Raw genomic sequence first — 22,777 nt, 5'->3', positions numbered from 1 at the left:
GTGGAAGGAGTCTCATGTCTACATCATCATAGCTTGTCATAGTCTGACCTCCCTTGGTTTTAACTTCTTCATGAAGATTTGATAGCGAGCCCCATTTACATTGTTTGTGACTTGACCATACATATGACAGACAAAGGAGTTCAAAGACATCAACAAGTCAGTAGCTATCTCATCAGAAAGTCCCATCTTCGAAAAAGCATTCACAAATTCAGGGTGAGATTCGAGAAGCTCAATGGGGAGAACTTTGCCGCATTTGACAAAGGCACTGGTGGTATCACGTCCTGTAAATGCATGAATACCGAATTGCACAGAGCGGACCCTTTCAGATTGATGATACTTTGTACATCCAGAAGTCTTCGTTTGTCACCAGTGCCTTTGTCAAATAGAACAGACGTTTTCACCTTTTGAACAACCTTCAGAAGTAGAATCAACACAACTGTATCATCTGATCATATCACAACTTGTGCAGCAGAAGGTTGCTGAGCATCAACTTGCAAAACGTGACGAATGATAAGGTAAGGTAAGGTAAGGTATGGTAAGGTAATGTAAATGAAAGGTAAGGGTATAGGTAAGGTAAGGTAAGGTAAGGTAAGGTAAGGTAAGGTAAGGTAAGGTAAGGTAAGGTATGGTATGGTAAGGTAAGGTATAACTTTACTGTCACAAAGGTTCATACATGGAACCTCACTATAAACAGGCATGAAAAAGTACTTCCTATTCCTGAAATATTGTAACGCATGTGATCGGTTAAGTGAGTGTGTGAGTGTGTAGTTTGGTTTCACGCCGCCTTAAGCATTAATCTAGCAATATCAGGGCAGAGGTCACCGTGTATCGGTTTCATTCATTTTGCCCATAGGGGGACATGAACCCGGGCCGTCGGCGGATGCGTGAACCACTTGGCTACCCCTCCTCCCCTGGTCAGTTAAGGAAAAAACTAAAAGTGTACTGTTATATTTTTCAGTTAGATCTAACTTTACCTGAGTTTTTTTACAGTATTCTTTGACACAACATATTTGTCATATATGAAGCTGATGCATAATATGATAAAATGTACCATAAGCAACACATCGTCATATAAAAAACAATTTACTTGAATACTTAATGACACCTCTTGCTGTATTGCTGTCAGTCACGATCCCTTCAGGCGTCTTTTCTACTTATTGTAGTGATTGAGTTAACCTAGTTTTAGGCCGCTGCCATATACCTGTAATATTGCTAAGTGCGACGAAAAACTAAACTCACTCACTCACTGAAACTTGAGTGTAGATCACGGTAGATCATAGCTCAGAGATGTAAATTGCCAAAGACATAACTGCTGGAACATTGCTCTACAAAAAGGGAATGTCTGTTTGTCTGTCTGTCAGAGTGAGTGAGTGAGTTTAGTTTTACGCCTCTTATTCCAAATATTCCAGCAATACTACGGCGGGGGACACCAGGAATGGGCTTCACACATTGAACCTATGTTGGGAATCGAACCCAGATTTTCGGCGTGACGAGCGGACGCTTTAACCACTAGTCTATCCCACCCCCTCTATCTAGCAGAAAGTGGCACATTAAAAATGTTAAACGAGAAACAAAAGAACATGTCCTCCTTTCACAAAACACGAAGGTGATCGTAAATCACTAAGGCAACCTTAGTGCAATGTAAAAGAATGGTAGTTATTGTTAACCTTAGTAAAAGTTGCTTCGTGAAAGGAGCGCCAGATTATCTCAGAACACAAGGTTAATCATGACTGTGAAAATTGTCTGTCTTTTTTATGCAAAATTTAAACGTTAAACTTCGACATGAAAGTGTGGAATCACATAGCTTGGACAATGTTGAAAATATGTGCCAAGTCATATATTTCACCAGGAGCTTTTTAAATTGGAAGGAGAAGTCAAAAAAGAATAGCACGAAAATATTCGTTTCCAGAACCATGAAATGTTATCTGCTGTCATTAAAGACAAACGTGGTGTTATTTTGGAAAGGATATATTTTCCGGTCATATCATGGTGATATATGCACACCAATGGCAATCAAATATAACTAGATCGTTAGAGGCAAAGGTCAAGATTATCAAGACAATCTGTGAAATAGTGCATATCCATACGTTTTTACTTGGGGGTGATATTTACATATGGACGGTTTAAGTAAAATACTTTCACAATATATAACAATACGACAACACATATCGCAATATATCGCAATACGAAAATTTGGGCAATACCCAACCCTATCATACATGTATATACATCAACTCTGCGAACCAGTGTCATACCAGCGTATTATCTGCTGCCTCTACAAACCAATAGCCCAAGTTTCCATTCACCCGATGGTCATTAAAATATTGAACGCTTCTGAGACGTGGACGATTGAGAACTTTATCATCCCTGAGGAAATTCTCTTTGTATTAAAAACGGCCTCAAAAAGGGTATATAGAAAATTCACAAAAATATACATAATAATTACAAGCACAAAATGAATGTTGGTGATTCCATACAACTAACCACATAGGTAAAGAGGCCAAAGTAGTAGGTATCGCATACATGATGACTTTTCGAAAACACTTGTTGCAATAATAACACGAATACTGGATGGTATGAAGGACTGTCAAGCTCTGTTTGTGTTTACCGAAAGTAATCGAAATGTGGATGTGTTGTCCATTAAGTGTAATTTTGATAATGTTATACAATATATATGGTTTGCGTTCAAAAAGCTCTTCCTTCGAACAGCAAAAATCAGAATACCGTACATCATTGTTGGGGCATTTTTTAAAGTTCAGGGGTCATGAGTAAATTGTTGATTATACGAGACAGGTTTAATTGTCACCCGACAAACATGTATAAATATATCCTCAACGTTGTCACTTGTTAATGTAGAAATCTTAACGAAAGTGATCAAAGTGTAGTTTGTTGTAAAATATTGTTGCTCTTCATAAAGCACGTAAGAATGAGTTTGAGAAATGAATTCTTGATCTGAAGAAAAGGGTGCAGCACAGTATGTTGATGCTTTGTATCATCTGTCGTTTGACCTTGAATTTCATCATGACATGAAAGCATGTGCTTAATTTATGAGTTATGGTAAATGAGGTAGATGAATCTGATGTTTGTCCAGGCGTTTAATCAAGAGGTGTCAATACAAGCAGGTGCTTACCTTATGTTTTATGGTAAATGTAGAAACAAACGAAATAACGAAAAGTCAAGTGAAATGTCATTGACATTTGTTATATGGCAAAGATTCACAACTTGCGTTGTGAAACATCGGAATACCTGACAGTACCGAGTATAATGTTCCGATTGTAAGCATTCGGAATGGTTCATGTAAACTTGAGCGCTCACTGGTTCATGAATATACACACTTAACTGTACACATTTTGTTAAAGCAAGACTCAACGTGTAGATTACACATTTGTAAGTTTTATATTGAGACAAGGAGATCATATTTTTTTTTCCCCATATCCTTCCAACTACGTAGATTCATGCTCGCGATGTCTACCACTGTATTGCCTGGTCCACAATCAATTACTGACAGACCGCGGTGATATAGATTCAATGTTGCCGAGTACAGTCTTAAACAACAAACCAAAGAATAAGATTGAACATGATGGTGGTGTTCGGACTTTTTTACATCTGAGGGTTATATAATATCTACCAGGGCGGTACTGCAGCCTAGTGGTTCAGGCGTTCGCTCGTTACACCGAAGACCTGAATTCGATTTCCTACTTGCCCACAATATATGAAGCCCATTGCTGGTGTCCCCGTCGTGATATTGCTGGAATATTGCTGAAAGCGGCGTAAAATTAAACTCACACATTTATGATCATTATGTATTAAGGGCAACTGCTTGTCACAAAAAACATAAAATATTGCAGTAATTAATGTTCAGTTGACACAACTGAATTTCTATTTTATGATCAAACGTTAGAGTTTCCATTGACTTCTGAGCAAATGTCCAATGGACATTGATTGTAAAGGTGACTGTTGGTAGTTGATCGTCAGTGTCTCCTCGTTTCACACATTCTGGTATGTCCGTATCTTCTCATAAGTGTTGGGGACGTCAGCAGCTGCTCTCTGTAGGGCTTCGTAATCATTTCTGTCCACTGGTACTTCGTACTCGTCGCCTCCACCTACATAGACACATATAGTCAGTTTTCATTGCCACTCCGACACATTTATCTTTGAAAGGACAGCGAGGTATTACGGAACATCTGAAGACACATTTATAAGTGAATGAGTGAGTGAGTGAGTGGGTTGGGTGAGTGAGTGAGTGAGTGAGTGAGTGAGTGAGTGAGTGAGTGAGTGAGTGAGTGAGTGAATGAGTGAGTGTGTGGTTGAGTGAGTGAGTGAGAGAGTGGGTTGGGTGAGTGAGTGAGTGTGCTGATTGGTTGAGTGAGTGAGTGTGTAGGTGTGTAGGTGAGTGAGTGAGTGAGTGAGTGAGCGATGCCACTGTTAGGAACATTTCCGCTTGTCACAACGGCATCTAAAACATCTAACCTAAACAAGCACTAAGCAGAGACTGAAAGCTAAGCACTGCAGTCGGACACATCAGCGTCTAACCACTCAATCCTCTGCAGTCATGTCTTATATAGGGAGCCGTTTTACTATCTTATTTCACCATTTAGCTTTCCTCAATGGAAACGTGTATAGTAATCTTTTACGTTGACCAACGCTCGCCTTGTCTTTGGATTTCGGCAGGTGCGATCACTGTGGACTGAGGAGACTGTATGCTGTAATGGTTGAGAGGGAATATGTGTAATGGCGACAAAGTTAGGACGCGTTCAAACTCTTCAAGAAACTAGTTTCAATTTGTGAAATAGCATAAATGATTCACATTTTAATGAAATATTTATGAATGCTTCAAAACATTCATTGTAGAAAGATGCACCTACTTGGACATAACTGACGCATCTGTTCATTATTTAAACCTGATCACTTGTATTAATGTATCCAACTGATGTTCATATATTGCTGACATTTAAAATCAGCTGCATATATATTAAAGGTATTTTAATAACAAACTAGTTTTAATTACCGAAATTTCATAAATCATTCATATTTTAGTTTCGTAGTTATAAATGGCTCAAAGCATTAATTGTAAAAGATACACCTACTTGGACATTACTGGCACATTTGTATTTCTGGCTTTCTTGACTCCTGAAAAAATTGAAATGTTTCATTAATACTATGAGCAAGAAATTATCAAAAGTACGAAGAAGTATGGCTGATGTAGACTGTCGCCAGGCGTTTACAAACGTCGCTGTCATACACAAACTACGAGTAGACCACACTCAGGAGATGATCGTTATGTATAACACCAGTTTTTCATCTGTCAGTGAGTGAACTGAGGCTACAACTGCCACCAAGTTGTCTTCCCTGATGAGTGCAGCTTCTGCCTGGAGTATAAAATCCCGAGACACCCCCGTGTACCGTATCATGCTGCCATGTATTGAGAAACTAATGACCGCTAATAATCTGTGGAGGACTTAAACATCATCGTATTCTGCTGTCTCAACATGTTATCAACTGTGGAAGTCATTGCATCAAGTGTCAACTTACATACTATTTTTTTTAAGTATATGTCAAAATGAGATGCATTGTAATTCTCAGAACCTGAAAGAATGGTCCATTTCCTACAGATTTCGTCATTTTTCATTTCTTGACGTACTGGAACTTGCAATAAACTATATTTGTTTGTATTTACTTTGAAATAAAAGTTTAAATAAAAAAATCATTTGTTTCATACTTACCTATGCAGTCTGCTATTTCGTCCCTGAAGAGGTACGCCACATACAGCAAGACGCCATCCACAACCAGCATTATACACACACCTATAACCACTCCAACACCAATCGAGGACTCCTGCTTCTGTGGTGCTGTGATTTGAAATATTGTGCATTCCTTAAAATGTGTAACAAGTACTAACAAACCTACTTATGTTTCTTGAATATGAAATTTACCTCGTCTGTGTACACAGTAGCTCAATTGCATGACAAACTTGTCTTTTTATCACGTTAAATTTATTAAGAAACGTTAACAATTCAGGAATGTGCTATATTTTTTAACTCTTTAAATACCAATCGTTGAGTACACCCTAACAATGATGACTACATCACAAATGTCATATATGTGGACAAATATATGACGTTTGTACAATATCGCAAAATGAGGAGAAATATATTATCAGTATAATGCTATTAACCCTGTTAAAATACGACAAAGAGCTGAGGCTATTCTGTATAGGAGGAACAACCGAGTTTGTTTCAATGCGGCGTAAAATAATATTATCTTTCTGTGGGAAGAATGTTAAAAAGATTTGAACTCACAACCGCGGATCCTGTCATGTCTAACTGACTTCATTTATGAGTTTTAGGTAAGCTACAAATAGTCAGTATATCGGTCCATAAACACTCTTGTGTAAGAACTAAAGGATAAGCATCTCACCCTCTTTAAAGAACATTTGGAAATGTTCTGGTCGCATATACCCTTGCCCCTCAACGTGACCTAGCTGGTAGTAACGCCTTACAAGAGTGACGTCTAAAACGTCATTATAGAAATCACTAAAACTAAAAGTGATCGAGGGATGGGAGACTTGGAGTTACATGTAACTGTGTACTGTTTACACTGATCTTTCTTAATTCGTTCAGTCACTGCCGAGACCCAGTCTTAATTACTTTACTTTACTTTACTTGACTTTTGTCAAGTTCTGTGACATTTACCGTCCTTATATATCTGTGTGATAGGGGTACAGTCGGATGATACTTCACACATAGGTCTGATGAACATTACATGGGATAACGGGGTGAGTGAGTTTAGTTTTACGCCACTTCTAGCAATATTCCAGCAATATCACGGCGGGGGGACACCATTAATGGGCATCACACATTGTACTGGAATAAACAGACATTTTCTGAATGCACTAACAACTGACGGAGATAATACAGTACAACCAGAAATTATTGAGAATTTAAAGATTGTAAATTTTTTATTTTCTTCACTCATTACTCACGTATTAAATGTGAATATTAGCAGAACATAACTCCAGATTCAAAGACAGGTGAACAGTTAGTATTTTGTCAAGTCACCATGGGCAGCAATGCAGGCTTCAATGCGGCGGGGCATACTACTGATCAAAAAAGATAGAAAGTCGTGGTCCATGCTGTCCCAATATCGGACCACCTCTTCTTTCATTTCAGCAATATTTGTCAGATTTTTCTTATTGACACTTTCCTTCATAAGTCCCCAAACATTTTCTATTGGATGTAGGTCAGGATTATAGCTTGGCCAATCTAATAATGTCATATTTTGGGTCCGAAACCAGGCCTGTGAATGCTTTGAACGATGTTTTGGGTCGTTGTCCTGCTAGAAAATCCAAAACTTTCCATAGAACACGTGATCAGATGGAAGTAAATGTCCCTCGAGAATATATGCGTACTGTTCACTGTTCATATTCCCTTCAATACACAGAGGGGCGTTGCCCCTAACACAGATATGCCACACCACACGTTAAATTTCGGACTGTACTTTGGGCGCTGTAAAGGTTTTTCAGTTTGTTTGGTCCAGACTTTCAGTGTATTAGGAAACAGCCACACAGACCTTTCATCTGAGAAAATCACATTATCCCAGTTAAAAGTTCTATGCTGTAAGCACCAGTTCAACCTTCGCTCCTTTGGTTCAGGTTTCATGATCGGTGATGGAATTCCTCGACTTTTCTGCCAACCCATTGCATGCAGCTCAGTTCTAATTGCCTCCTGACAGACAGCCACAGGTTCTCTATTAATCATATCCAGCCTTAAGTTTTCTAAACTCCTTCATTTGTTTTTAGAAACAAGAATACCAAGCCGCCTCCTGTCACCGACAGTCAATTTTCTTGGCCTACCTGCGCCTCCCTGGTGCTCAATGCCATATCCATTTGCAATATTTTTCAACAAACGATAAACAGTGGACAAAGGGATGCCTGTTCTACTTGAAATCACTTTAGCTGATCTGATGTTCTTGTTATAATACTCTAAAATCAACTTCCTCTTCTCTAAATCATCCGGGGCGGTGGGGTAGCCTAGTGGTTAAAGCGTTGGCTCGTCACGCTGAAGACCCGGGTTCGATTCCCCACATGGGCACAATGTGTTAAGCCCATTTCTGGTGTCCCCCGCCGTGATATTGCTGGAATATTGCTAAAAGCGGCGTAAAACTTAACTCAGTCAGTCAGTCAGTCTAAATCATCCATACTGAGGAAATGTCGTCTGCTAGCAAGTAAACAAAGGGGGATAGCTCTTCACAAACTAATGAAAAAGGATTAACGGAGTTGTCTCTCTTGAATGAAACCAAGCACTTGATTGCTGGTCAAGGTTGTTTATACTAGAAATCCAATTAAACATATTCCTTAATTCTCAATAATTTCTGGTCATACTATATATATAAGTAGAGTTGAGATCAGGGCCCTTATTCCCGAAACGTTCGAAGCCCTAAGAATTCTTAACTTTGATCGTAGCCAATGTGTTAGGAATGGGCTTAAGAGGTTTGTAAGGCTACGAACGTTCCGAGAATAGCTACCCATGATATTAATGCTCAAACCATGACACTGTATTTTACCCGAAACAACAATCAAGAACAGAGCAAAGGACACGACAGAAGAATGACGTTAAAGAGGAAAAACATCAGTCCGAATGTATATGGCCACCGTTGGCTGAAATATGTTCCAGGGCAACTGCTTCAGCATCACATGTGGGGTAAATGTGTAATCAGTCATACCAGCGTTATCTATGCAATCAGGATAATTAAAGGTCATTTGCAACGCAAAACACAACTTTGCACATTCTGATACCTTTCGGTATGGCCTTACAGTAACAAATTATCAAAATTCAAGTCCTGCTTTGTACTTGGACGAACGACAGTTTCCAGCCACGCAGTAGTTCACCATCCCAGTATTTGTTGATTGGATCGAACGCAAATGCAGAAAAAATGAGCATGTATTTACAAAACCCAACATCTCTATATACACACACAATGAGCCCTTAGCGTATTGGCAAATAAACCACCCAATGAAAGACTTCGTTACACTTAAGTGCACACCCACCCGCTCTGACTGGGTTCTGCCTCCCGGGTGCTTCGTTTCGAGGGAAGAAAACCCAAATACAAAATATCGCACTTTTGATTTGCGATTGTACGCTTTTAAATTTGTTTATTTGTTTCTTCAAAATCAGCAATGTATATTATATGTCGTGAAAAAGTGATAATTGTGTTTTAATTATGTTTGTGTTTTTGGTTTCATGTGACCTTTAAGTAAATTTCGCTGCTTTCGACTCGTGAAGGTCCTGGTTAGAACTGATCTTCAGTAACCCATGCTTGTCGTAAGAGGCGACTAACGGGATCGGGTGGTCAGGCTCGCTGACTTGGTTGGCACATGTCATCGGTCCCCAATTGCGCAGATCGATGCTCGGGCTGTTGATTCATGGATTGTCTGGTCCAGAATCGATTATTTAAAGACCACCTCCATATAACTGGAATATTGCCGAGTGCGTCGTAAAACTATACTCACTCACTCCGTTGCTTTATTTTACATTTTTGTAACACTCACCACCTGCGGACGTATCGGGCGGTGCTGGCGATGTTTGACCTGGAAACAAGGTCCTTTGTTTTAATTGGTGTACCGACAACATGTATGATGTACCATATGCATTCTTCTGTACAGCAAACTGACAATAGAGAATTGATCAATGCAACAAAATAGTACCACAAGTGGAACATCTGATATTTGAAAAGCAGACTCTCTTTGAGGATCTGCAAGAATGAATATAGCCACACAAGCAAATTATTTTACAGTACATTATTGCCTTCTGCTTATTCATGAACGAGTTTGGATACTGGGCCCCCGTTAAAACACTGTACGACTTGATGCCGGTTGCGAACTTATGTTTGTTACATGATACATATCTCACAAATAGATGTGTATCTTCATTTGCGAAGATAATTTACACCAATACAATGACAGCTTTACAATGAAAAGAGTGTTTGTTTGAAAACTAGGTTTCTCTGGCAGCATGGCGTCTGTTCTTACTTCCAGAGAGGAGGGTCATGAAGATCAGAAGACAAAGTAGATCACACGGGTTCATTCTTCTTTCTAGCAGGTGCGACTTTCTGATCCTGAAACATGTATATGTATGGCGTTCGTTATGGAAACCCTCTTGGTAATGGTTATATTTTCAGTTGAGATCAAACAATTCCTGTGGTTTAGTTGCAGTAAAAATTTGCCACATTTAAACAACTTGTCTATTATCAAGCCATTACATAGTACGAAAATGTGTACCATTTCTTATACATTCATATACACATCTTTGGTTTCGTATATAACTTACTTCCATGATCAATAACTTACGAAATATTAAACACACGTCCATCTCGTTTCACCCCAGTGACGTTAGACATATCATATCGAACAAAAATACTTTTTCCATTACCTATAACATATTTATGTGAATTGACTAAAGATATGATCGATCTGGAGATAACTGAATTCAGTACATAACATATGACTAACAAATCCTAAATGAAATTAATGATTTACATGTTGCATGTCTGAACATTGGTACGGTGTATGAACTGACACAAACAATAAACGTACGGTAAAACTAGAATTGTAACATATTCCTTTATCAATGAAAGCAATTGCTTTAGATGGAATCCATCTGCACTAAGATTTACAGTATTTGCAAAGCTTAGCAACATATTTATCTGGAGAATTACTCTTAGCATCCATGAACAAACTAAACTGCATGTGCACGCGATGGTGTAAAAGAACATGCTACGGCCGTTACAATAATCGGAATGAAACTGACTTAAATGAAACTAAATGTACAAACGAAGCAAATAATATTTTGGAAAACTGTAGTTAGTGTCAGTGGACATGGTCAGTTAAGTTTACACATCAGCTACTGGCGTACAGGTACCACGCTGTGCTGATTACAGGTGTGTAAGACAACACAAAACAAAGGGAGAGTTCATCACACAGTTTCCAGTCACTGATCATCACAAGTGTAGACAACATCGGTGGATGCATACTACTTTTTATGTTCCTGATGTCCATATTTGTACAGATATCATGTTGTCATATTGATTCATCTACCATTACATATAGATACAAAGGTAACCATCTTTCTTTTAAAACAGTAGATAAACATGCCACAACTGTGCTCGGAAGTATAATATTCACACTTGTATGTGTCGTCTTACCCACCATTCAGAATCCTGCCCTGATCAATTTACTTCCTTGATGATTACATTACCTTACTCAACAGGCGACATTTCCGCTTGACAACGGTACAAGAATCTCTATAGACACGTTGCACCTACGAAATATATGAAGCTGGTATCCATAATGTTTGTTCTATAGTGCATGTCCCTACTTCTAAAATGTCACTCGAAGAAGATTTTATTACCTATAACATCTACATGTTACACCAGATGCAATGTCTGAGTAAAAGATACCTACGGTCATACATGTACACAGAGTCGGAAGGGGAAGGTTTACTGGAGGCAATAAGCCTATTGCCTAACTGTAGAGCGATGGTAAGGGTGTGTGTACTGTTCATGTTAATGATAACATAGACACCAATACGAAGTATTCCTCCATTGTCTTTACAGCTATCAAAACAATGGCTCTTGAAAATGCACACACATACCTGTAGTAGTCGATATACTGGGGGTACGAGATCACTTTTCAAGAAAGGTCGCTGTAAAGCTTTATTTTTCAAATAAAGCTTTTGTCAGGCGCTTAGATCTTGCCCCCATCTTATATACTACTTTTGAATCCCCAGTTAACTTCCCGGCCACACGTGACACTATTGTACCACGCATGTCACTATGACCGTGATCCTGATCACGTAGCGCTATCGTGATAGCTCTATGTCATGTTGACCTCGATGAAACAGTTTAATGTGAATCGCGTATGATCTCTTTGGTGTTCGTAATGAAGTCTTGCTGGGCTTTTCGTACCCCCTGTTCTTTGTATTTTATTTTCTCGTCTTCGCTGATAGCAGACTTACGAGACTTGGACCGGTTTTCTTGTTTCATTTTACGGTACTTGTCGAGTTCAGAGAGGATTGAATGACGAAATTCCTCCTCTGAGATCTTACTGTCAGTGAGTGCCGTGGAAATACGCTCACTTACCGTGTTCAGCTTTGCTTCGGCTAGAACCCTGATCTCGTCGTGTTTCAATGCCTTGCGATGCAGTCTGCGTGATGCAAATTTAACAGCAACCCTGCCTCCCCTACCACCCCAGCTGTTATTTCAATGCCTAGCACTATAGGTGTGGCCATGATGGTGGCTAACAACCCAACACCTGCCGCCCCTAGTCCCATGCTGGTTGCCATAAGGGCAGTATCAGTCCCGTCCACAATATTGAAAGCTCTGTGGTACTTCTTATATAGTGCTTTCCGCGTGTCGCGGTCTTGCTCTAGTTGGCGTTTTACCTCACATAACTGTCTCAAGTGGAATCCGTCTACGGTTTCCAGTGTCTTCGCTACTTCCTCCACGACTGGGTACAGCCTCATCCTGTGTGCATATAATATATTCTGAAAAAGATGTTTAAATCGTGCGACATTTCATTCTTGAACAGTGTATTTGAGGCTTATAAGGTTTAGATCACCGTACAGGGAAATAGATGAGAGGCTAATAGGTAACTCTGCATCCACACGAACATCATGGGGGCATCTTACTGAGGGGACTATAGAACCCGTTGAGGGATCCGGTTGTATGATGATACAGCAACGTTGGTCCTGCCTATGACGCCCCAGGGTATTGTCACCCCGGGTAAAAGTTGTCGTTCTGTATCATCAAGAACCACCCCGAGGCAGACTTCTATGGCAAGTGTGGAACCTGGTTTCACAGTCATAACGCCCAATTGGGAATTGGGGACGTCAAACCTTAACTCGTCATTAAAACCTAAAGCAACTAAAATGTTACTCGTGTGATCCTGTGTTAGCTGAGTACTTATCCTATACTTTGGAACGAAAACCCCAAGCAAGATGCCGTTGTTCCTAATTTCGGAGACCTCCCTATCTTTGTTAAACGAGATATAAGGTGCGGTGAGGGTTATGTTGATCAACCATTTGGGCTCTATAAAGTCGGGTGGCAGATGCGACCGCCAGTACACACCATTGTGTAAGTGCAGGATGTACAAGCCGTCCAAGCCGGGCAGATCGAATCCTTTTATGCCTCCTAGGTCCCCGAGTGTGATGTTGGGTCGATGATCGGCCATTGCCGCCCTCGTATACACGTTGTCTTTCAAGCGTAGGGCATACAAGGCGTCTTCCTCACCGGGCAGATCGAATTCCTCCGTGTCTCCTAGATCGTTAAGTGTGGCGTTGGGCCGATGCCGATTGGACATTGCTATAATGCTATTACGAGATAGTTTCCAATTGTTCTCTGATAATTTCTCAGGGGTGCACTTCACCCCCATGAAGAGTATGTTGTCGGGTAGGAAGATCTTGGTGAGTGATATCGTGTCTTCCATGGCCACAGTGACCCCCTGCATATTGCGTCTTCCACGGCCACAGTGACCCCCTGCAGACTGGTGTTGGAGTCGACACCCACCCGCACGTAAACTGTGCAAACTTGATACTGGTGCCGTTTCACCCACCGGAGTTTGATTTCCTTCACGATTTCGACTTCATCCCACGATGGTTCCCCTAGGTAGACTTGGATGACCAGTGTGGAGTTCGCCGGCAGGCTCTCCAGGATGTTGACCACGCCTCCGAATTCAGACACCACCTGCAATGACACGTTTTGCATCCCGGGTTTGCTCGATAGCATGTGGGCTGTAGCACTCGAGACTGGGCTGATGACTACGCTACGTCTCCGAGCCGGGACGTAAGCCACGAGCAGGGTTCCGTTATTCACGACTTTGTTTAGGTAGTTGTCTTTGTTCTCCTTGAACACATAGGGGGAGCCGGGCCTAATGTTGAGAAACCAGTCGACTTTAACGGGCAACAACACCCACTTGTTTTCGTCGGTGAAGACGAGGGTATACTGCTTGTTTCGGGCGACGGTCGTGCTATCAACATGTTGTAAGTCGAACAGTTTGCCTCCAAACGATTGGGATACCGTCCATCTATCATCACCGATGCGGACTAGGTCGAACCGAGTGTTGAGGGCTGCTCCTGAGACATGTACTATGTCACCTAGGGTTCTACCGATGGAGGGGACTTCAACGCGTTTGTAAATGTTGTTTTTTCAGTTGCAAGGCATACAATTTGCGCTAGTCATTTTATGTGCAGTGTTATGCTGAGGTATCATATATTCACAGGATTATGCTTTATATCTAACACCGATATTATCAGCTTAGGGATGTTGCCCCGAGTTAACCTCTTATACTGCCGCAGTGAAAACGACACGGTGCTGCCGTCGTATTTCTCCGTTTTCACCGGTACAGCTCTCAGTATCATGGAAGGGTGGCTACCTTTAATGTTGTCTGTCGTGCTCAACTGACTGAGATGAATGCACAGCTCTCGGTACGGTACTGGGTTGGGTAACTTCGTGCCTGTGACAGTAGTTTTATCGGGTTTTATCTCGTCCGCCGACATCCCGAGTGTCCTCGCCAATGGCTGACCGAGCCTCGAGGGGTTTATTCTGTTGTTGGTTAACACCACAGTGCCGTTTGAGTCGTTCATCTTGAGTTTGGCCCCCAAGGGCTCGAAGACCTCATTGCTTAGCGAGCACATGCTGTAGTAACCGTCGGTTATCTGGTTGCGGGTGCCACTGACGAACAGCTTATTATTGCTGACGTTGATGTTGGTCCATCGCGTAAAGTAGGTGATATCGCAGAGTGCGACTTGTTGACCCGACGTGTTATCGATCGCATGCATCAGCTGATCGACCTCATTATTCCTGGAAGTGTTACGTACATGTTAGAGTATATACCCATTATATAATACTTTCAAAATGTACAAGCCTGGAGTGTTTTACCCTAAGATGGACATAGACTTCGCGAATATGAAGATCGTGGTCGCTAATGGGCTGTATTTTGACACCCAGTTTATGGATGTATTTGCCAGGTATAGGTTTTCGGTGACTAACGCTAAGGTAGTCCATGCTTGGTTCAACAACCTGATGCATACGAGTCGACATGCCTAAGGAAGGCGACAATATCCTAAAATTCGACAACCACAAGAACCAGATGTCCGTGCCTTATGTCATCTACGCCGACCTCCAAGCCTTGGTCAAACACGTTGAGGCTGCTGGGGGTACCCCAGGCACACTAAAAACACAGGAGCACGAGGCCTGTGGGTTTGGATACGTGGTCGTCCGGTGTGATGGGGAAACGAAAGCTCCCGTAGTGTACAGGGGTCCCGACGCGGCTGAAAAGTTTCTAAAGTGTTTGCAGGAGGAAGAGAAAGCTATCAGGAATGCACTGCATACAGTCGCTCCCATGCGTATGACTCAAGCCGACCGGCTAGCTCACGGCTGCAGCACTCACTGCCACGTGTGTGATAAACCGCTGAACGGCGATTCGGTGAGAAATCACTGCCATGTCACCGGTAAGTATAGAGGCGCCGCTCACAACACGTGCAACCTCAAGCTCAGAATCACCCCCAAGACAATAAACATCCCCGTGGTCTTCCACAACTTGATAACTTGATCATGCAGGCCATCGCGAAAGTGACGGCAACCTGACGTGCATCCCAAACAACATGGAGAGATACATCTCCTTCAGCTTGAATGGTCTGAGGTTCATCGACTCGGTTCAGTTCCTCCTGTCGTAACTCCACAGTCTGGTCAAGGTCAACGATACCTTCCCCATCACCGACCGATACACCGATTCTGAGACTCGACTTCTGCTGATGAGGAAGGGCGTGTACCCCTACGAGTACATGGATGGCTGGGCCAAGTTCGCCGAGACCCGACTGCCTCCTATCACCCGATTTTACAGCAACCTGACCAACTTGACAATCAATCAAGACGATTACTCGCACGCGATTAACGTATGGAATAAACTGGGCTGTAAGAATCTGGGTGACTACCACGACCTGTACTTGAGAACAGACGTACGCCTGCTAGCCGACGTGTTCGAGACGTTTAGGCGGACGTGTTTTAAGCAGTATCAACTCGACCCTGCATGGTACTACACCAGCCCAGGTCTATCTTGGGATGCCTTGCTGAAGAAAACCGGAGTTAAGCTGGAATTGCTCACCGATTACGACATGCACCTGTTCATTGAGAAAGTCTTGCGAGGTTGGATCTCCATGGCTACCAAACGGTACGCGAAAGCCAATAATCAATACATGAAGGGCTACGACTCGAGCAAGCCAACCAATCACATCTTCTACCTCGATGCCAACAAGGGCTGGGCCATGAGCCAGTATCTGCCTACAGGGGGATTCGAATGGGCATCGCCCAAGATCAATGTTATGAGCATCGTGCCGGATTCGAACAAAGGCTATATCCTCAAAGTGGACTTGGAATACCCCAAGGCATTGCACACATCGCACAATAGCTACCTCCTGGCCCCCGAACGTATGAGGGTTAACCCGGACTGGATGTCTGAGTACCAACATAACTTGTTGGGTGGGCGGGTGGCAGACGTTGAAAAACTCGTGCCCAACTTAATGTATAAGATCAAGTACATCGTTCACTATCACAACCTACAGCTGTACCTGTCGTTGGGTATGGGGCTGACCAAAATACACAGGGTGCTCGTGTTCAACCAGAGCCCCTGGATGAAGCCCTATATCAGAATGAACACGGACCTGCGAAAGCTGGCCACCAGTGACTTTGAGAAAACCTCTACAAGCTCATGAACGACTCGGTGTTTGGTAAGACAATGGAGAACCTGAGGAAACGCGTGACCGTGAAGCTGGTTCGGGCGAAAGAGGAAGACAAGCTCAGGAAACTGATATCCAGCCCGGCATTCAACTGGAGCAAGATATTCAACGACGACCTGGTCGCCCTACACATGAAGAAAAGCCACATCAAATTCAACCGGTCTGTTTACGTGAGGATTAGCATCCTCGATTTATCCAAACACCTGATGTACGACTTTTACTACAATGAGCTCAAGAAACAGTACCGCGACAGGTGTGAAGTGCTGTACACGGACACTGATTCCCTGCTGATGGAGCTTCGAACCCAGGACGTGTACGAGGACATGAAGAAACGCCTCAATTTGTACGACACCAGCAACTACCCCAAGGACCATGCCATACACAGCACGGTAAATAAAAACGTCCGCGGTAAGATGAAGGACGAGTGTGCTGGCACGCCCATAGCTGAGTACATAGGCTTGAGGCCCAAGATGTACTCCATGTGAAACAACACATCAAACACGCCAGATTCAAGGAAGCCCTGTTCAAGACCCGCACCTTCAGGCATAAAATGAACACGCTTAGAAGCGACGGGCACAGGATAAACGGACTGACTATAAACAAGACGTCCCGATGGACACAAAGCATTGGATAGCCATGGACGGTATCAACACGTACGCGTACGGGCATGAGAAAATTGAACCAAGAACATAGGTGTATATATAAATACGATACCCTGTCGGGGCGACATGTCACGAAACCAGAGAAAGTTTGAGGCTAATTACTACAGCCGGCATGGGTACTGGAAAGGAGTTAGTGCCGTACATAAGCTGGCTAAAATGGCGCGAGTACGCCCGGACGAGGCCAAAGCGTGGCTTGAAAAACAAGCCCTGTGGCAGATCTATTTACCGGCACCACGCTACGTGCCTAGAAGGAAATTTGGCATTACCGCACCCAATAGCCTTCACCAGGCCGACCTCATGTTCCTACCCCACGACATGAGGTACAAGTATGCCCTAACTGTCGTGGATGTGGCCAGCCGCTTCAGGGAAGCCGAACCGTTGACCGCAAAAGATTCGTCCCAGGTAGCCCGCGGATTCGAACGCATATACCAGCACAGTCCGCTGACGTGGCCCACAGAGCTGCAAGTCGACCCCCGGACCCATCTTGTCACACCTGCTAGACAAACACGGCGTCCAGGTCAGGCGTGGCACGGCCGGAGCCCATCGCAGCCTAGCCATAGTTGAGAGATTCAATAGGACTTTGGCCGAGCGCTTATTCAGGCATCAGTATGCGAGAGAGATGGCCAACCCGGGTAAACGATCGACGGAATGGGTAGCACGGCTACCTCAAGTCGTGTCGGCTATCAACCACAAAACCACTCGGCTCAATGACAAGAAACCAGCCGACGCTATCAAACTGAAATCAGTAGTGGCTGAGTCAGCTGCACCATTGTGTGTGAAGGAGAAACAGATACCCGATAGTGCCCCCGTGAGGTACCTCTGCCAGCCGGGGCAACATGAAGGGGACACTCGGAAACGAGCCACCGATCCGATATGGTCAGTCAAAACTTATAACATAGATAAAGTGGACATCAAAGCCGACGAGCCGAACTTGTACTACTTGAGAGATGGGCCAGGGAGAGGTTTTGTTAGAGAGGAATTATTGATCATACCGTACAGCACAATGTTACCCCCCAAGCAAAATATTTAGCACTTACCTTACCAAGTAATCCCAATAGCATCCTGTCAACACGACATAGAACTATCACGATAGCACCACGTGATCAGGATCACGGTCATAGTGACAGGCGTGGCACAATAGTGTCACGTGTGGCTGGGAAGTTAACTGATACAAAAGTAGTATATACGATTGGGGCGAGATCTAAGCGCCTGACAAAAGCTTTATTAGTGAAATAAAGCTTTACAGCGACCTTTCTTGAAAAGGGATCCCGTACCCCCAGTATATCTACTACTCCTGGACATGAAGTAAAACGCCATTAGAAATCCGACCGGTGCAAAATACTTCCTTGTTGAATGCACAAGCTATGGGAGTGTGTGAGGCGTGTTGTAAATATATTTATAGTTCATTGTTAGGTTTCTGGATGAACAGACACACCAACATGATACTGGGTCAACAGTATAAAGGAGATGTAAGTCGTGATGACATTGTTGATGTAGCGGTAGGTATGGGGAAATTAGGAACAGACTATTGTACTTCCTGATTTTGATTTACAAGCAAATAGATAATTAGTTGCACCACTGTCGACAATATCATAGCTACTTTTTTTCGTAAAATATTATGGTATCGTTGCTGTGATAACGCTATGTGAAATTGGAGAACAACTATAATCAACAGTTGCAGGTCAATGGTCAGCATGTGAACAGCGCGAACTATCATACTGCAAGGTTTGGTGAGACCAGTTTGAATGTCTTCACAGGTATTCACTGTATTATCACCAGGTTTAGTGAGACCAACTTGAATGTCTTCACAGATATTCACTGTCATATCCCCAGGCTTAGTGAGACCAAGTATTATATGTATTCACTATAATATCCCCAGGTTTAGTGAGACCAACTTAAATATCTTCACAGGTATTCACTGTAATATCCTCAGGTTTAGTGAGACCAACTTGAATGTCTTCACAGGTATTCACTGTAATATCCCAAGGTTTAGTGAGACCATCTTGAATGTCTTCACAGGTATTCACTGTAATATCCCCAGGTTTAGTGAGACCAACTTAAATGTCTTCACAGGTATTCACTGTAATATCCCCAGGTTTAGTGAGACCAACTTGAATGTCTTCACAGGTATTCACTGCAATATCCTCAGGTTTAGTGAGACCATCTTGAATGTCTTCACAGGTATTCACAGTATTATCCCCAGGTTTGGTGAGACCAACTTGAATGTCTTCACAGGTATTCACTGTAATATCCCCAGGTTTAGTGAGACCAACTTGAATGTCTTCACAGGTATTCACTGCAATATCTTCAGGTTTAGTGAGACCAACTTGAATGTCTTCTCACGTATTCACTGTAATATCTCCAGGTTTAGTGAGACCAACTTGAATGTCTTCACAGGTATTCACTGTAATATCCCCAGGTTTAGTGAGACCAACTTGAATGTCTTCACAGGTATTCACTGCAATATCTTCAGGTTTAGTGAGACCAACTTGAATGTCTTCTCACGTATTCACTGTAATATCCCCAGGTTTTGTGAGACCAAATTAAATGTCTTCGCAGGTATTCTCTGTAATATCTCCAGGTTTAGTGAGACCAACTTGAATGTTTTCACAGGTATTCACTGTAATATCCCCAGGTTTAGTGAGACCAACCTGAATGTCTTCACAGGTATTCACTGTAATATCCCCAGGTTTAGTGAGACCAACATGATCTTCACAGTTTAAGTCGCATTACCGTTTCACAAACGTTTAGTGACTTAACGTTGTGTAATAGTCTATGTGCGACGTTTTGACAACGTATGTATGTCATGTTGGGACGTAAGGCCGTTGTATCATGACGTTACCAATGAACAACAATCCGAGAACGTTGAGAAAACTGTGTGTGTTAGCTCGGGAACCGTCAAAGTCAGCAACATTTTTTTCAGCTTTCAACAACGGCCTGTAAAACATCTAACCTAAAGACTAATCCGTGCCTTAAAACAGAAAACAGATCCTGTCACTGAGACACATCTAACCACTCAATCCTCTTAAGTCATAGCTTACACCCAGCATGGGTCATAGAGAGCATCAAGCTTTTCCTCTCTTAAATCACAGTCAGTAGTTTAACCTTCCTTAGTAGGAAAAGTATAGAACAATGATTTTCTTTGACAAACTCTGTTCTTGTGTGTTGATTTCAACAGGTGTTATCACTATAGCAGGTGTCTGCATGCTGTAATGGTTGATACAGAATCTGTGTTATGCTACACGTAAGGACATGTTGAAATTCTCCTCCAACAAACTAACTATTTTTAGTTGTGATGTTAATTGAGACATATCAGATTTTATTGTTATCAGGTGAAAGTGTTTTATGTAGTTATAAAATTATGCAAATAAAAGTATAAAAACGAGAAGGCTGAGGCGAATAAGAGTACTCCCCCTTTGATAGTGAACGTAACCTCAGCAATGTCGCATTCAAGCACACTGGGTACACCTAATTACACACACTCAATAGGTATAGCTCCGGTCGATGGGAGAACATTGAACGTAAACTGGTACACAAGTACAGATCCCCAATGTGCAGAGATCTCCAAAACAATCTTCCGATGACGACAACCACCAAACGATAAAGATGACGTCATATTTTATGCTTGCAAGAATTAAAATCATCCACATTTACATGGTAACATCATTGTTTTAGAGTGTTTAATTAATTTTCTGTGACCTTATCTAGTTTGCATCACCACTATTGCCTTGATGACGCGAAGATGTGGCAGAAACGTTTTTGTGGAGGGTCACCTTGAGGATGAGTAGTGATTAGGAAGCCAAATGACGTCACTTATTCATAAACGCTGTGTTGTGTATTATTGCGCAGCTACGATGAGAAAAATATGAAACATGAATCTATTCGACCATAAAATGGTGTGTAAGAAACAGATTACTTAACGAGTGTCTGTCAGATGCCATTTATCTTACAACTTTTTGTTTCCAAACGTATGTATATGGCTTTCGGTCGTAAAACTCGTTCTAAGATAAATGGTATCTGACATACACTCGTTAAGTAATCTATATGTGTGTATTTGTGATATTGAATATATTTTATTGAATACAACCAGTTAAATATGGTTATGACCTATTTGTTATTGTACATAACCAATTTACTAGGATGGACGAATTTTACCTGTTCATTTATGACATTTCAAATGTTGCATGGTGATATTCTTGTGGATTTGTGGTTCCTGTATTCAGCTGCCCATTCTTATAATAAAGTGCCCTCACCCCTACAAGCAGCGTGCCCTCACCCCTACCAGCAGCGTGCCCTCGCCCCTACAAGCAGCATGCACTCACCCCTACAAACAGCGTGCCCTCGCCCCCACCCGCAGCGTGCCCTCACCCCTACAGGCAGCGTGCCCTCACCCCCCACCAGCAGCGTGCCCTCAACCCTACAAGCAGCGTGCCCTCACCCCTACAAGCAGCATGCCCTCACCCCTACAAGCAGCGTACCCTCTCCCCCACCAGCAGCGTGCCCTCACCCCTACAAGCAGCGTGCCCTCACCCCTACAAGCAGCGTGTCCTCATCCCTACCAGCAGCGTGCCCTCACCCCTACAAGCAGCATGCCCTCACCCCTACAAGCAGCGTGCCCTCTCCCCCACCAGCAGCGTGCCCTCACCCCTACAAGCAGCGTGCCCACACCCCTACAAGCAGCGTGTCCTCACCCCTACCAGCAGCGTGCCCTCACCCCTACAAGCAGCGTGTCTGTTTTTAAGCGCTGATTACAGTAAAATATCACAAATAATTCACATATTAGTTAGGTACGTATGGATGCTTCAAAACATTAATTGATGGAAGATGCACCTACTTAGACCTTACTGGCACGTCTGTATTTCATGGCTCCTGAAACGATGACGCAGATGACGCATTTGAAAAATACTATGATCAAGAGAAATGTCAAAAACAAGGGTGGCTACAGGGTGGCTACAGGGTGGCATATTCATTATACCAGTGGTCATACACAAACTATAAGAGAGATTCTGCATTATTGGCACGGTTAATGAAATTATGTTTCAAGATGTCCATACCGGTAACGCACCTGCTGACCCTTTCCTGACCCTTCACATCACCGCCCACAGAGTTACATTCCTCAGCTATGGAACAGCCTGTGTATGTATATCTATGGTAGGTTGAAATTACATCTCGAACGTGTAGCTTAATTCCTCATATATTATCTGATATTCCATCACAAGGGATAACTATTTCAAATCATGAACTATGAAGAATCTCTTTAATGATATCAGCTCTCATTAAGTCATAGCATTATATAAAGAAATAGATTTGTTATATGAATTATTTGTG

General features: G+C 42.5%; 2 protein-coding genes across 2 annotated transcripts; one reads left to right on the top strand and one right to left on the bottom strand.

Annotated features, from left to right (window-relative positions):
- Positions 1-3,077: 3,077 nt before the first annotated feature.
- LOC124256787 lies at positions 3,078-11,210 on the bottom strand. Its single transcript, XM_046690746.1, has 7 exons — positions 11,204-11,210; positions 10,028-10,113; positions 9,548-9,586; positions 5,724-5,849; positions 5,088-5,130; positions 4,651-4,703; positions 3,078-4,103 (listed from the first exon to the last, which is right to left on the bottom strand). Exons 2-7 carry the CDS (start codon positions 10,080-10,082, stop codon positions 3,988-3,990), a joined length of 432 nt encoding a protein of 143 aa, XP_046546702.1. The 5' UTR covers positions 10,083-10,113; positions 11,204-11,210; the 3' UTR covers positions 3,078-3,987.
- Positions 11,211-18,888: 7,678 nt separating this feature from the next.
- LOC124256834 (uncharacterized protein KIAA0754-like) lies at positions 18,889-22,197 on the top strand. The gene is made up of 2 exons (XM_046690802.1): positions 18,889-18,948; positions 21,673-22,197. Exons 1-2 carry the CDS (start codon positions 18,889-18,891, stop codon positions 22,195-22,197), a joined length of 585 nt encoding a protein of 194 aa, XP_046546758.1.
- The last annotated feature ends 580 nt before the right edge of the window (positions 22,198-22,777 follow it).

Source organism: Haliotis rubra, unplaced genomic scaffold, assembly GCF_003918875.1.
Source record: "Haliotis rubra isolate DU_JTF1 unplaced genomic scaffold, ASM391887v1 Scf64, whole genome shotgun sequence".
Taxonomy (NCBI): Eukaryota; Metazoa; Mollusca; class Gastropoda; order Lepetellida; family Haliotidae; genus Haliotis; species Haliotis rubra.
This window is presented reverse-complemented; position numbering and strand designations above follow the sequence as displayed.